At 35.8% G+C, this 13,546-nt stretch overlaps 1 protein-coding gene across 1 annotated transcript; it reads right to left on the minus strand.

The window, feature by feature from the left end:
- Positions 1-1,706: 1,706 nt before the first annotated feature.
- On the minus strand, positions 1,707-9,698 carry naga (N-acetylgalactosaminidase, alpha). Its single transcript, XM_048156478.1, has 9 exons — positions 9,539-9,698; positions 8,673-8,829; positions 7,300-7,440; positions 7,007-7,218; positions 5,698-5,792; positions 5,414-5,575; positions 5,127-5,324; positions 2,283-2,423; positions 1,707-2,210 (listed from the first exon to the last, which is right to left on the minus strand). Exons 2-9 carry the CDS (start codon positions 8,825-8,827, stop codon positions 1,998-2,000), a joined length of 1,317 nt encoding a protein of 438 aa, XP_048012435.1. The 5' UTR covers positions 8,828-8,829; positions 9,539-9,698; the 3' UTR covers positions 1,707-1,997.
- Positions 9,699-13,546: the final 3,848 nt, after the last annotated feature.

Genomic DNA, 13,546 nt, shown 5'->3' on the forward strand with positions numbered 1-13,546 from the left:
ACTGTATTTGTCCAAATATAAAAGACGTCCCCAAAAAAGAGTTGCGAATGTTGAAGCTCCAGTAGCTCAGTGGTCTGAGTGTTGGTCCTTGATGTGGAGAATCCTGGTTCGAATCTCACTCTTTGAGGTAAAAAGCTTTAGTTTGACTGTTTTTGTCCAAATATAAAAGACATCCCCCAAAAAAGAGTTGGGAACGTCGAAGCTCCAGTAGCTCAGTGGTCTGAGTGTTGGTCCTTGACGTGAAGAATCCTGGTTCGAATCTCAGGTAAAATACTTTCAATTCACTGGTTTTGTCAAAATATAAAAGACGTCCCCAAAAAAGAGTTGGGAACGTCGAAGCTCCAGTAGCTCAGTGGTCTGAGTGTTGGTCCTTGATGTGGAGAATCCTGGTTCAAATCTCACTCTTTGAGGTAAAATGCTTTAGTTTGACTGTTTTTGTTCAAATATAAAAGACGTCCCCAAAAAAGAGTCATGAGCGTTGAAGCTCCAGTAGCTCAGTGGTCTGAGTGTTGGTCCTTGACGTGAAGAATCCTGGTTCGAATCTCACTCTTTGAGGTAAAATGCTTTAGTTTGACTGTTTTTGTCCAAATATAAAAGACGTCCCCAAAAAAGAGTCATGAGCGTTGAAGCTCCAGTAGCTCAGTGGTCTGAGTGTTGGTCCTTGACGTGAAGAATCCTGGTTCGAATCTCACTCTTTGAGGTAAAATGCTTTAGTTTGACTGTTTTTGTCCAAATATAAAAGACGTCCCCAAAAAAGAGTCATGAGCGTTGAAGCTCCAGTAGCTCAGTGGTCTGAGTGTTGGTCCTTGACGTGAAGAATCCTGGTTCGAATCTCACTCTTTGAGGTAAAATGCTTTAGTTTGAATGGTTTTGTCCAAAAAAAAAAGACATGCCCCCAAAAAAAAGAAGGTTGAGTGTAAAGGTGCCAGTGGCTCGATGGTATGAGCACATCCTCCCCAATCGGGAGGTTCCCGGTTCGAAACCGGCCTGGACACCCAAGCATGGTTGCGTTGTGGAATGGTCACCTGATCAGGATCAGAGACAGGCTGTGGCAGGAGCGATCAGATCCTGACAGGAGGACAAGAGAAGGTCGGAAACGAAGGGGGGAGGTTAATATCCAGCCGCCTCCCCCTGGGGACTTCTGGGACAATAACCAGCAGCGGTTATCTATTATGCAAGTGTTCGACTTATAATAAAAATATCCAGGCCCCAGACTAAGTCAACAATTTTCCAGCTGCCTTTTCCGGATAACCTGCTGCTGCTGCTCCTCCTCTACCTCATCCAGGACTCCTCCTCATTCCACTCCACTTGTCCGCTCCATCTTCATTGCACCACTCATTCATTTCTTGGAGATCCAGCCGGGGTTCGAACCAGCAACCTCTGTAACCGTGAGGCAGTGCTCATACTAGTGAGCTACAGATCTCTTGTCTATGCAAGTGCTGGAACTTATATATCACTGTCGAGACCTGTGATTTTACAATAAACCAGTTAAAGTCAGGCGAGAGCCAAACCCACGTCTCCATCGCAGCTCAGCACACAGAGAACGTGTGTTTAACCACTACGCCATCACAGCCTGCGAAGCATGGGAGAAAATGGAAGATGGTTAGGGTATTCTCAGATTGAAGTGAGGCGATTAATGGATTTGCTCTTGTTCGTCCAACACAGTATCTGTCAGTTTATTGATAAACAATGAAAGCTGCAGCCAATTATCATCATGTGTTTATTTGAGTTTAAAAACAGTCACTGAATGCATCATGATTTGAACAACTTCATTTACATGCTAAAGTGACAAGAAATTTGCACAGATGAGATTATAATGTTAGTTTATTAACAGGCTTCTTATTAAGGTCAATATAAAAACATTCAAATATATCCAATGGAAACTCATTCAGTGCTAAAAAATTTACATTTTTTAAAAAGAAATCGAGCGAGGCACATTTGATTGGCTGAAGGTCCCTGAGTGCGTAATTCATTTCCTTTTTCAAAAACAATCAGAGTCAAAGCACCAGAGGGGCGTCGACCTCATTAGCATATCGATGGAACTTTGGCCCTCTCAGCTTCTCACTGAAGCGACTAGGCCCCGCCTCTTTCCGCCACTCAGCTGCAGGATAGACGTACCACATGACCACACCGGACGGATTGATGGACACGACAAAGTCTGTGCTGTCCTTCAGCTCGGGCAAAGGCTTCTCCGAAAACACATCATACACCTGAGAGAGAGAGACGTCGTGTAAACGATCACATGTCTGAGAGCTTCAGTTAGTGTGTTTCTGATCGCTCACCTCATAGACTCCAAGTGTGTAGTTCAGCATCTTCAGAGACGTCATGTAGCGATACGGCATATCTGACCTCCTGCTGAAGAACACCAGAGCGCTGGCTCCTTTAGAAAGAGGCCGCCAGTACACCTCGATCCCGCTCTTCTCCTGAGAGGAACACACAAGCATCGGTTTGTTAAAGCAGAGGGTTTTTAACAGTGTGAAAAATTTAAAGCAAGACACTACAGGCAAAAACTAGCCTGTTATGAGTTTTGAGATCTATTTTGCTTCTGTAACTTCAGACTAGTGGAGAGAAAACATGCAAAACACACATCTAAGTGTTTATTTTATTGCACATTAAACATCTGTAGAATATGGAAGCCCATTTCAGCCACTAAATAAAAAAATAAAAAGATTAATTGTGACTTTATATCATGTAATTCTGACTTTATATCATGTAATTCTGACTTTATATCATGCAATTCTAACTTTATATCATGCAATTGTGACTTTATATCATGCAATTGTGACTTTATATCATGCAATTGTGACTATCATGCAATTGTGACTTTATCATGCAATTGTGACTTTATATCATGCAATTGTGACTTTAAATCTCGCAATTGTGACTTTAAATCTCTCAATTGTGACTTTATATCATGCAATTGTGACTTTATCATGCAATTCTAACTTTATATCATGCAATTGTGACTTTATATCATGCAATTGTGACTATATCATGCAATTGTGACTTTATATCATGCAATTGTGACTTTATATCATGCAATTGTGACTTTATATCATGCAATTCTAACTTTATATCATGCAATTCTAACTTTATATCATGCAATTGTGACTTTATATCACGCAATTGTGACTTTATATCATGCAATTCTAACTTTATATCATGCAATTCTAACTTTATATCATGCAATTGTGACTTTATCATGCAATTCTAACTTTATATCACGCAATTGTGACTTTATATCATGCAATTGTGACTATATCATGCAATTGTGACTTTATATCACACAATTGTGACTTTATCATGCAATTGTGACTTTATATCATGCAATTGTGACTTTATATCATGCAATTCTAACTTTATATCATGCAATTCTAACTTTATATCATGCAATTGTGACTTTATATCATGCAATTGTGACTTTAAATCTCGCAATTGTGACTTTAAATCTCTCAATTGTGACTTTAAATCTCTCAATTGTGACTTTATATCATGCAATTGTGACTTTATATCATGCAATTGTGACTTTAAATCTCGCAATTCTGACTTTATATCATGCAATTGTGACTTTATATCATGCAATTGTGACTTTAAATCTCGCAATTGTGACTATATCATGCAATTGTGACTTTATATCATGTAATTCTGACTTTATATCATGTAATTCTGACTTTATATCATGCAATTCTAACTTTATATCATGCAATTCTAACTTTATATCATGCAATTGTGACTTTAAATCTCGCAATTGTGACTTTATCATGCAATTCTAACTTTATATCATGCAATTGTGACTTTATATCATGTAATTGTGACTTTATATCATGTAATTCTGACTTTATATCATGTAATTCTGACTTTATATCATGCAATTCTAACTTTATATCATGCAATTGTGACTTTAAATCTCGCAATTGTGACTTTATATCATGCAATTGTGAGATAAAAAGTCAGAATTCTGAAATAAAAAGTCGCAATTTCTCTTTTTATTTTTTTTATTTAGTGGCGGAAAAGGGCTTCCATAGTAGAATAAGAAGTTAATATTGTGATATATTTTTGACACAATTGTCTGTTTTTGCTCAATTTTGCCAGTGAATATATTTCCTAAAGCCTGAGCAGAACTGTTTTGCATCTCCGAGAAACATACAGCGGTGTTTCATTTCTGAAACAATCTGCATTTTGAGCGAAAGAATCAGCCATTTGAATTAATCAAATGAATGAATGACTCAGTGACTTACTCATTTAGACATAGTTCAGTTCATAATTAAAAAAAATTTGGGGGATAATTTTCTCAAAAATGAAAATTAAGTATTTATATTTACTCTCCCTCATGTCTTTTCAAACTTGTATGAGTTTCTTTTGCAGAACATAAAAAAAGTATTTTGAAGCTGTTTTGGTCTGTAAATATATGTAAATACCCAAACAGATACAGCTTCTGAAACAAACGATGGCCCTTGTAGCCTAAAAGTTTGTGTAATAAATTATATGTTGAATCAAATAAAATAATTCTTTCTAAAGCTACTTTTTGTAATGTCTATTTGATGCATTTCTCATTTAACACAATAATGACTTTAAATTATCTTTTGAGGGTAATTTATCAACCAAACTTAATTCGGCTTAATTAATTAATCGGCACATCATGCAATTAATTAGATTAAAATAGCTTTGAAGCCAAAATAGTAATATCTATTCATATTTACCCTATTCACCTGTAGTGTCTTGACTTAAAATATTATTAAATAAATAAATTTGATTATTAATTATAATAAACTATAACCATTATTAATAAAGTAATAAAAAAGTGTGAATAATAAATAAATGTTAAAATGTATAATAAATAATACAGCACAGTAAAATATTGAGTGTTTTTATAATATTTTGAATTAGCTATTTTTTTTATATATTTAGTAATTTGTCTTTGTCATATTATTAGTTTTTTTTTTTTAAATTAAATCCTGATATTTAGGTTTTTTATTTTTTCCGTTTAGCTTAAGTTTTTCAACTAATATTTATATTTTATTTAGCTTTATTTCAATTAAATTTCAATGTATTTATTTCAATTAACCCTGCTAGAACCAACTGTAATAGTGAAACATAATAGAAAGCCAATATTGCACATGATTCACCTTGATCAGGCGTCTGCCCTGGATGCCCAAGTGGTCCTGATTGATGCCAATCACGACTTTATTCTGCAGGATGGCGCGAGCGCCGCTGCTGATGGTGCGCAGATCGTTGGACATGAAGAGAGGCGCGGCCATGATCGCCCACAGCGCCATCTGAGAGCGTGATTGGTCCATGCTGAGGCCGAAGTCTCCAATGATCAACTGAGGATGATGATGATGATGATGATGATACAAATGAGCATAAATCACGAGCAGACGCTCTTGAGGTTTCTAGTGAATAATGACCTCACCATGTCGGGGTCGTTCCACTGTCCCGGTCCGGCCGCAGGCTGCAGGACGTCCTGATTATTGAAGAACCAGTCCACGATGTTCAGCACACTGTCCCACGAGTCCTGGATGTCACCATAGTTACGCCACAGGTTACAGATCTGACCCAGCAGCGTGTAGTTCACCTGAGAAACAGCCACAGAATGATAAACATTAATAATATAATTCCAAATGTTTATGAATATCAAGTTAGAGTTCCTAAATTGTAATGTTTCTCATACGCAACAGAAATGGCAGTTCAACTCACTTTAGGAGGGAGACCGCCCTGGTAGGCGGGCCAACTGCAGGAGTAGCCAATGGGACGGCCTGTAGCATTGAGGGCCTTTGACATCATTGGGTAGCCTGTATTTAAATAATTGGACAGTTCGGACATTGTATTTAGAATTGTTTACTTCATTGAAATGGTGCGGTAAAGGTTTTGGCACTTGCTGTGTGATAAAAAAAATCATGGACATGATTCAAAAAGGTTAAATGATGCTGAAAAATAGACACTAGTATTGTTCACAGTCAGAAATCAGCGCATTGGAGACGAATTTCATCTAGTGGAAGCGTTCAGAACAAAATCTTACTGAAAGCTCATTTTTTGAGATATCAACCTCAAATTTGGAACAACTTGTTTATGGCTTCAATTTTCTCACAGTTTTAAAGTAAAAAGTGTTTTGGAAATATATATACTTCAATTATAAACTGAAAATGGTATTTTTGTGCATGTTTCATAATAAATGTTAATAAACAATAAATAAAAAGTTTGATAAACAATAAACTTTTTTCTTCAAAAAGAGACCAAACTTCAGTCTGTGATCAAAAGATTCAAGATTTACCACAGTTTAAGCTGGAAATTTCATTTTCAGGTCTGTGCTCAAAAAGTGAATAAATGGATTATAACTACTGCATAAATATAATTTAATACCATAAAATCCCTTAAAAATAGAAAATATTAACCAGTGATTCATGCGTCACGTGATTTTAGCAAGCCAGGCTTCAAAACATTTCAATAAACCATTTTTACCAGTTTTATAAATTTGTAGACATTTAATGACACATTTTTATAATTAAAAAAGTCTGTAGTTCACATCATAGTCTCTTTTTGGTCTCCAAAAAGAAACAAAACAATTTAATAAAGCATCATATTATACATGTAAAGGTATTAGATTTGTTAACTGCATTTACTAGAATAAAACATTTAAAAAAGGTGTTTTAATGCATGTTTGAGCTGCATTTACATAGTTTTGTCCAGCAGGGGTCACCAGCGTGTGGCATTTCCAGAGCTTCAACACAGTGAATCATTTTGCTGAGCAACCGGTTCAAATTAAATCAAAGTTTTGAAAAGCTTCATTTCTCCCATCCCTACCTATTCTGCTCTTTCTCAAAGTCTTGATGTTATTTTTGGTTTTCCTGCTTGAATGTTCATTATTTTCCTGATGTTGCAGAGAATAACTCCCACTGGAGGGACTTTGGAAACTTTTTCATGCTCAAACAGCAACATCATACACTAAAGAAAGATGAAAACGGACAAAAAGACTTAAAACTCTGTGACCAGTCTGAAGCAGACTCACCTTGCTCCTGGTAGGTGGCGTTTGAGTAACACCCGTCCAGCTTGAGCATGTCGATGCCCCAGTCAGCAAACGTCTGTGCGTCGATCTGGACCTTGTCCAGCGTGGTTCCCGGATACCCGCCGCACGTGTGTGTGCCCATGTCTCCGTAGATGCCCAGCTTTAGCCCGCGGTCGTGGACGTAACGCGCCAAATGAGGAATGCCTCTCGGGAACCTGCGGATCGCACAATAACGTGAGATGAAGCTGGAATGCATCTGCTGCTGTCAGAAGGTCAGAGGTCAAAGGTCACAGCACCTTTCGGGGTCGGCCTGCAGTCGGCCCTGATTGTCTCTGGCCATGGAGGACCAGCAGTCGTCGATGTTGATGTAGACGTAACCCAGCTCTCTCCAGCCGTCCTCCGACAGTCTGTCGGCCATGTCCATGAACAGCGTCTCACTGCAGCCCAAACAACACAAACATCAGCGTTATTCAATTATTATATATTTTACACACACACACACACACACACACATTATATATATATATATATATATTGTAATTATTATAACTGAACTAATAAATTAAACCTAAATAGTAAAAGCACATAAAATTATAAAAAAATAAACTAATTAAAATGGAAAACGGAAAATATAAAAATAAAAGCTAACTCTAAATATTAATTAAAGATTTTAACAGTGTATAAATAACACAAAAATATTTTGTTAAATTAAATAAAGTTGAAAGAAATTAGATGAAAAAACTAAATGAAAATTATAAATGTTGCCTTGTCAACATTTTACTATATTTTATACAATATTTTATTTAAAATTATTTTACTATTACACTTTTAAAATTCTATTAACAAAATTATTAAATGGTAATAAATAAAAACATAAATTAAAATTAATTAAACCTAAATATAAAATATAAAATATAAAAATAAAAGCTAATTAAAAATATTAATAAAACAGCATATAAATAACAAAAACTATTTTTGTTAATTAAACAAAAAGATAAAAAAACTAAAAAAAAAAGAATAAAAAAAACTAAATAAAAATTAGAAATGTTGCCTTGTCAATAAACTAAAATAATTTTAAGTTGAAACACTATTAAAATTATTTTACTATTACACTTTTAAAATTCCATTAACAAAATTATTACCAGGAAATAAATAAAAATTAAAACTATAATTAAAATAAATTAAACCTAAAATAGTAATATTAAAAATAATAAAAAAAATGAGAAAAGCATGTAACAAAATTATTAAAAATAAACTAAAATGAAAATGGAAAATATTAAAATAAAAGCTAATTCAAAATATTAATAAAATATAATAGTATATAAAAATACAAATAATATTTTTGTTAATTAAAAAAAATTGAAATAAATTTAAATATAAATATTTGATAAAAAACAAACTAAATGAAAATTAGAAATGTTGAAATTGAAGCAGTACATTAACTGGAAATAAATAAACTAAAACTGAACTAAAACTAAAACTGAAATTAAAATGAAATTAAACCTAAATAGAATTAAAAAAAACTAATAGACTAAAATTAAAATGAAAACAGAACATATAAATATTAATAAAAAACTATAATACTATATAAATAAAAATCTAATTAAAATATGAAGATGATAAGATTCTAATATGAGTATCAGTGCTGTGCTGTGATTGGCCGCTGTACCTGATGCAGTTCTGCGGGTCGCTCTCACAGTTGGTGTCGCAGCGGAAACGTTCCCAGGCCAACCAGCCCATCGGCGGGGTCCTCATCAGACCGTTGTCCAAAGCCAAGGTGGCCGTGGAGAACGCCAGAACCAGAATCAGTGCTGACCGCTGCATATCTGAAACACACCATAACATCAACACTTATGATGGTGTACGACCTGACATTACACGACATATGTGAAAAGTCTTATGTCACTTTAATGTTTATATACAGATAGTTTCAAAGCAGCTTCACACTGATAATGTGGCAAAATTCATCAACTATGAAGCTGTTTGATGTTATTCTATATTTAACAATATGATTTTTCATTTAGACAGAAACACTGAATGATCACATTGTGTTTTTAAACCATTAATGTGGAATTGCACCATTTCAATTATATTTTGCATTAATTAAGCGAGTTTATATGTCTGCTGTAAACATCATGAGAGAAACACCTGAACACACCTGTCAGTGTCCCGTGATTCACTGTCACCTGACACACGTGACTGACACACGTGACCAACACACACGCACACACACACACAGTTAATAAATCTCCCTAATAAACCTTCCACACTTTCTCACAGCGAAATCAATCTAAATTTTTAATAAAACATAATCACAATAAATGAGCACGGGTTTCTTTACTTCCTGTTAGACACACTTCCGGCTAGAATCCAGGACACGGATCTCTATGTGCATCGCAGACATTATAGCCTTTATGAATGAAGAATTGTTTAATTCTTCACATGCATCGATATCCTACAGAAGTGCGTTCATCAGATGATCAGAACAGAGTAAACTCGACTGGATCTGATAATCTGATTATATTCATCACTCACCGGATCCGGATCTCAGAACCGCTCTCACTCTGGATCAGATATCACTCCTGTGTTCGAGTGGATCGGTTCAGTTCTGCTGCTGGAACAGTTCTCTCCCTCTCCCAGTGTGGGTTTGATTCAAAGGGCTTGATCCAGCCGGTCATGTGACCGCATTCATGTCATGTGACGCAGCATCAGCTGACCGCAGCTGACTGTTCATGAGGAAGTTCCGCATACATTAAAAACAATTCAATTCTTAAACGATTTTAAGCAAAATTGTTGCGATTTTACAAGTGAAATCAAATAAACCGTTAGAGAGTGTAATATTATTAAAGTCCACATGAAATCACAAGAGACAGTGCTTATTATTTTATGGAATACTGCAATAAATTACACTTCTCTTATGAAACGCGTTTTTTTTTCAGTGTAAATTAAAAATAGAAAATTTTAGAGCAAAGATGTTAAAGATTGGCCAATTTCAGAGTAGTTAATCCTCTCACTCAAAATAAAACAAAAAACAATGCTCTCTTGTCTTGATATGCTATATTTTGCTAACCTGCACGAGGGCGGGGCATCCTGTCACTCACGTGAGATCCGCCAATAGCAAACCACAACCATCCAATCAATTCCCCGCAGACAAAATCAAGCCCCGCCCTACATTTGTTCTTGTTCGAGAAGACGTTTAAAGGGTTAGTTCACCCAAAAATGAAAATAATGTCATTATTACTCACCCTCATGCCATTCCACACCCGTAAAACCAAATTAAGATATTTTTGATGAAATCCGAGGCCTGAGCAATGACATTTCCTCTCTCAAGATCCATTAATGTACTAAAAACATATTTAAATCAGTTCATGTGAGTACAGTGGTTCAATATTAATATTATAAAGCCACGAGAATATTTTTGGTGCTCCAAAAAAACAAAATAACGACTTATATAGTGACGGCTGATTTCAAAACACTGCTTCAGGAAGCTTCGGAGCGTTATGAATCTTTTGTGTCGAATCATGATTCAGATCGCGTGTCAAACCGCCAAACTGCTGAAATCACGTGACTTTGGCGCTCCGAACCACTGATTCGACACAAAAGATTCATAACGCTCCGAAGCTTCCTGAGCCAGAGAGAGTTCAGAATGCTGATTCATCCAGTAATGAACCAAGTGAAGTCTTTATGAGTGAGTCATTGAATCATTCAAGAGATTCATTCAAAAACAGATTTATCCAATATTGACAGTGAAGACTGTACGAGTGAGTCATTGAATCATTCATTCAAACTGAGTTTAAAAAAAAAAAAAATAAATACATTTTTAAAGGGTTAGTTCACCCAATCTTTTGTGTCGAATCATGATTCGGATCGCGTGTCAAACCGCCAAACTGCTGAAATCACATGACTTTGGCGCTCCGAAACGCTAATTCGACACACTGATTCATAACGCTCCGAAGCTTCCTGAAGCAGTGTTTTGAAATCGGCCATCACTATATAAGTCGTTATTTTGTTTTTTTGGCGCACCAAAAATATTCTCGTCACTTTATAATATTAATATTGAACCACTGTACTCACATGAACTGATTTAAATATGTTTTTAGTACATTAATGGATCTTGAGAGAAGATTAATGAAGGTCTTACCGGTGTAGAACGACATGAGGGTGAGTAATAAATGACATTTTTGGGTGAACTAACCCTTTAACTCAGATATACGGCACACAATAGAGCACAACTTCAATTTCATGGCGACTTTAAGCAAGAGTTGATCTAGAATAGCTTGATATAGAGTGATAAACGCTGAACACACACACAAACAGAAAGGAAACGACACGTTATACACAGTATAATCTCTTTTTTATTACAAGATGAGCTTGAACAGTTCTCCACCCGATGCTAATTTGCACATGGTTCTTTTCCTGTAGATTAAACCCGGTTTGGAGAAATCCTAGCGTTTGCTCAGTACACTATTATACAGAAACGTCTCAGAGAGTGACTCCCCTTCAGATAAAACACAAACATCAGCACACGGAAACAGAAATATGCTTGTAAAACAACAAAGGTGGTTTGTGGAGACGCTGCTCGCTCTGGGCTCGATGGACGGACGGACGGTCGGTCGGTCTCCAGCGTGCATATATGTCTGAGGCGGCTCGACTCGCCTGCCTTCCTGTTTAACCTACATTAGCATCAGACACACCAATATAAAGATTTACTACAAAATTTGTCTGTACAAAAACTTGCTTTTCTCTTTTTTTTTCTTGTTATAAATCTCCGTTGAATGACAGACAGAATGGACGCTAGTAGAAAGTTTTTTCTAGAAAAGTTTATCTAAACGACAGAACTTTGGCTTGAGTCGTCGATCATCATGACACAGAGCGTTAATGTGGCTGCGTCCAAAATCACATGCTCTCTTGAGCGGGTACTTATTTTGAATAAGCAGAATGTAATCCGGCGTCATGAGAAAACGAGTCCAGATAAGACAGAGCAGGTTACTTTTGATATGAAAAACAAAGTCTCAAATTTCAAATTTTGTCGTTTTAAAAGAAATTTAAACAATAAATTGTGGCTCTTTATTGTGTCGTGACAGATCGCTGAGGCGCCTCAGCTCAAGCGGCTCGTGAACCGATCATCTCTTCATACTAGTTCATTTATAGCATCAAATAAACATGAATGAACATCAGAAGGTATGTTGTTTCAAACGTGGAAAGACGTCAATACACACCATTTTCCAAGCTCAAGTCCACCTACATTAATCTACTAACTCCTGACTGCTTTGTCGGACAAAATTGCGGATTTGGCGTTATGATTGGTTAGATCGCCTGTCAATCAAACTCAATCGGGTCTCCTTTAGGACCCAGGCGGTAATGCCTGATCAAAAGTTGTTATTGTGATGACTAATTATAACCTCTATCTCTATGATGTTTATTACATTAAGTGCACAACAACATGCTTGAAATATGAAATGAATGCCTAACAAACTATAAAACCTAATAAACTGGAAACAGATATTGGAAGCAAAAAACATACCTCATATAATATAGGCTAATCAGGCATTAATGGTCATTATAACGCATTTTAAACGATATAAATCATAACTAAACTAAAAATACTTCCCATTAAAAGTCAGTTGAACCAATTAGGATCAATCGGGGTCCTAAAGGAGACCTGATATGCCTGGGGGGACTCGATTTCTCACCACACGGGAAGTAGGAAGTCATGCATACTTGTTTTGTCGCATACTATTTTTCGCCTACTAAGTATGCGATTTCGGATGCAGCCCGTGACATACAACTGACGGACATTGTTTCATGGATTTTATTGGTGCCTTCAAGTCCTGCTGCAGCGATGAATGCCGTCACAATGGCGTATTAAAGCAGGATTTTCTTTGACATCCTTGGTTTGAAGACGTAAGATACTTTGAATTGGATGTTATTAATTTTCTTCGTTTACAACGTTTTGCATTCTGTTTTAGCCGCTCTCCCGCTCTTAATTTTAATGCTAAAAAGCTTCCTGTATTTGTCAGCAAGTAATTGCTCAAAGCATTCATTTCTTTCACACACATCAGATCATAATTAAGACTTGACAATCATTAAATTTACTTCCTTAGAAGACACAAATATTTTCCGTATTATTAATACATGTAAAACTCCAGGACAAGAAAACAAGAGAATGTTCCATTAATGTTCCCATTTGGATATTTTTGTTTTTACCAATTCCTAACATTCCTGGAATGTTCTTTCAAGGTTGTATTTTGTGTAACAAACGTTCTCAGAACGTTGCAGGGAGGTTTGTTTGTGACAAAACTAATAAGAACTCATAAAGAACGTTATATAATGGTTACAGGAACATTTCCAGAACTTTGTTTTTTTTGGTTATGTTCTCTTAAATGAGCTAGTTTGTGTGACAAACGTTCTAAAAACATTGCAGGGAGGTTTTTGTGTGACAAAATGAATAAGAACTTTCTCTAATAGTTATTTATAGCTTTTATAACCAAAAAATAATGTTCCACAAATATTCTCTGAAGGTTGTGTCACAAACGTTCTCAG

The sequence above is a fragment of the Megalobrama amblycephala genome, linkage group LG14 (assembly GCF_018812025.1).
Source record: "Megalobrama amblycephala isolate DHTTF-2021 linkage group LG14, ASM1881202v1, whole genome shotgun sequence".
NCBI classification, from domain to species: domain Eukaryota; kingdom Metazoa; phylum Chordata; class Actinopteri; order Cypriniformes; family Xenocyprididae; genus Megalobrama; species Megalobrama amblycephala.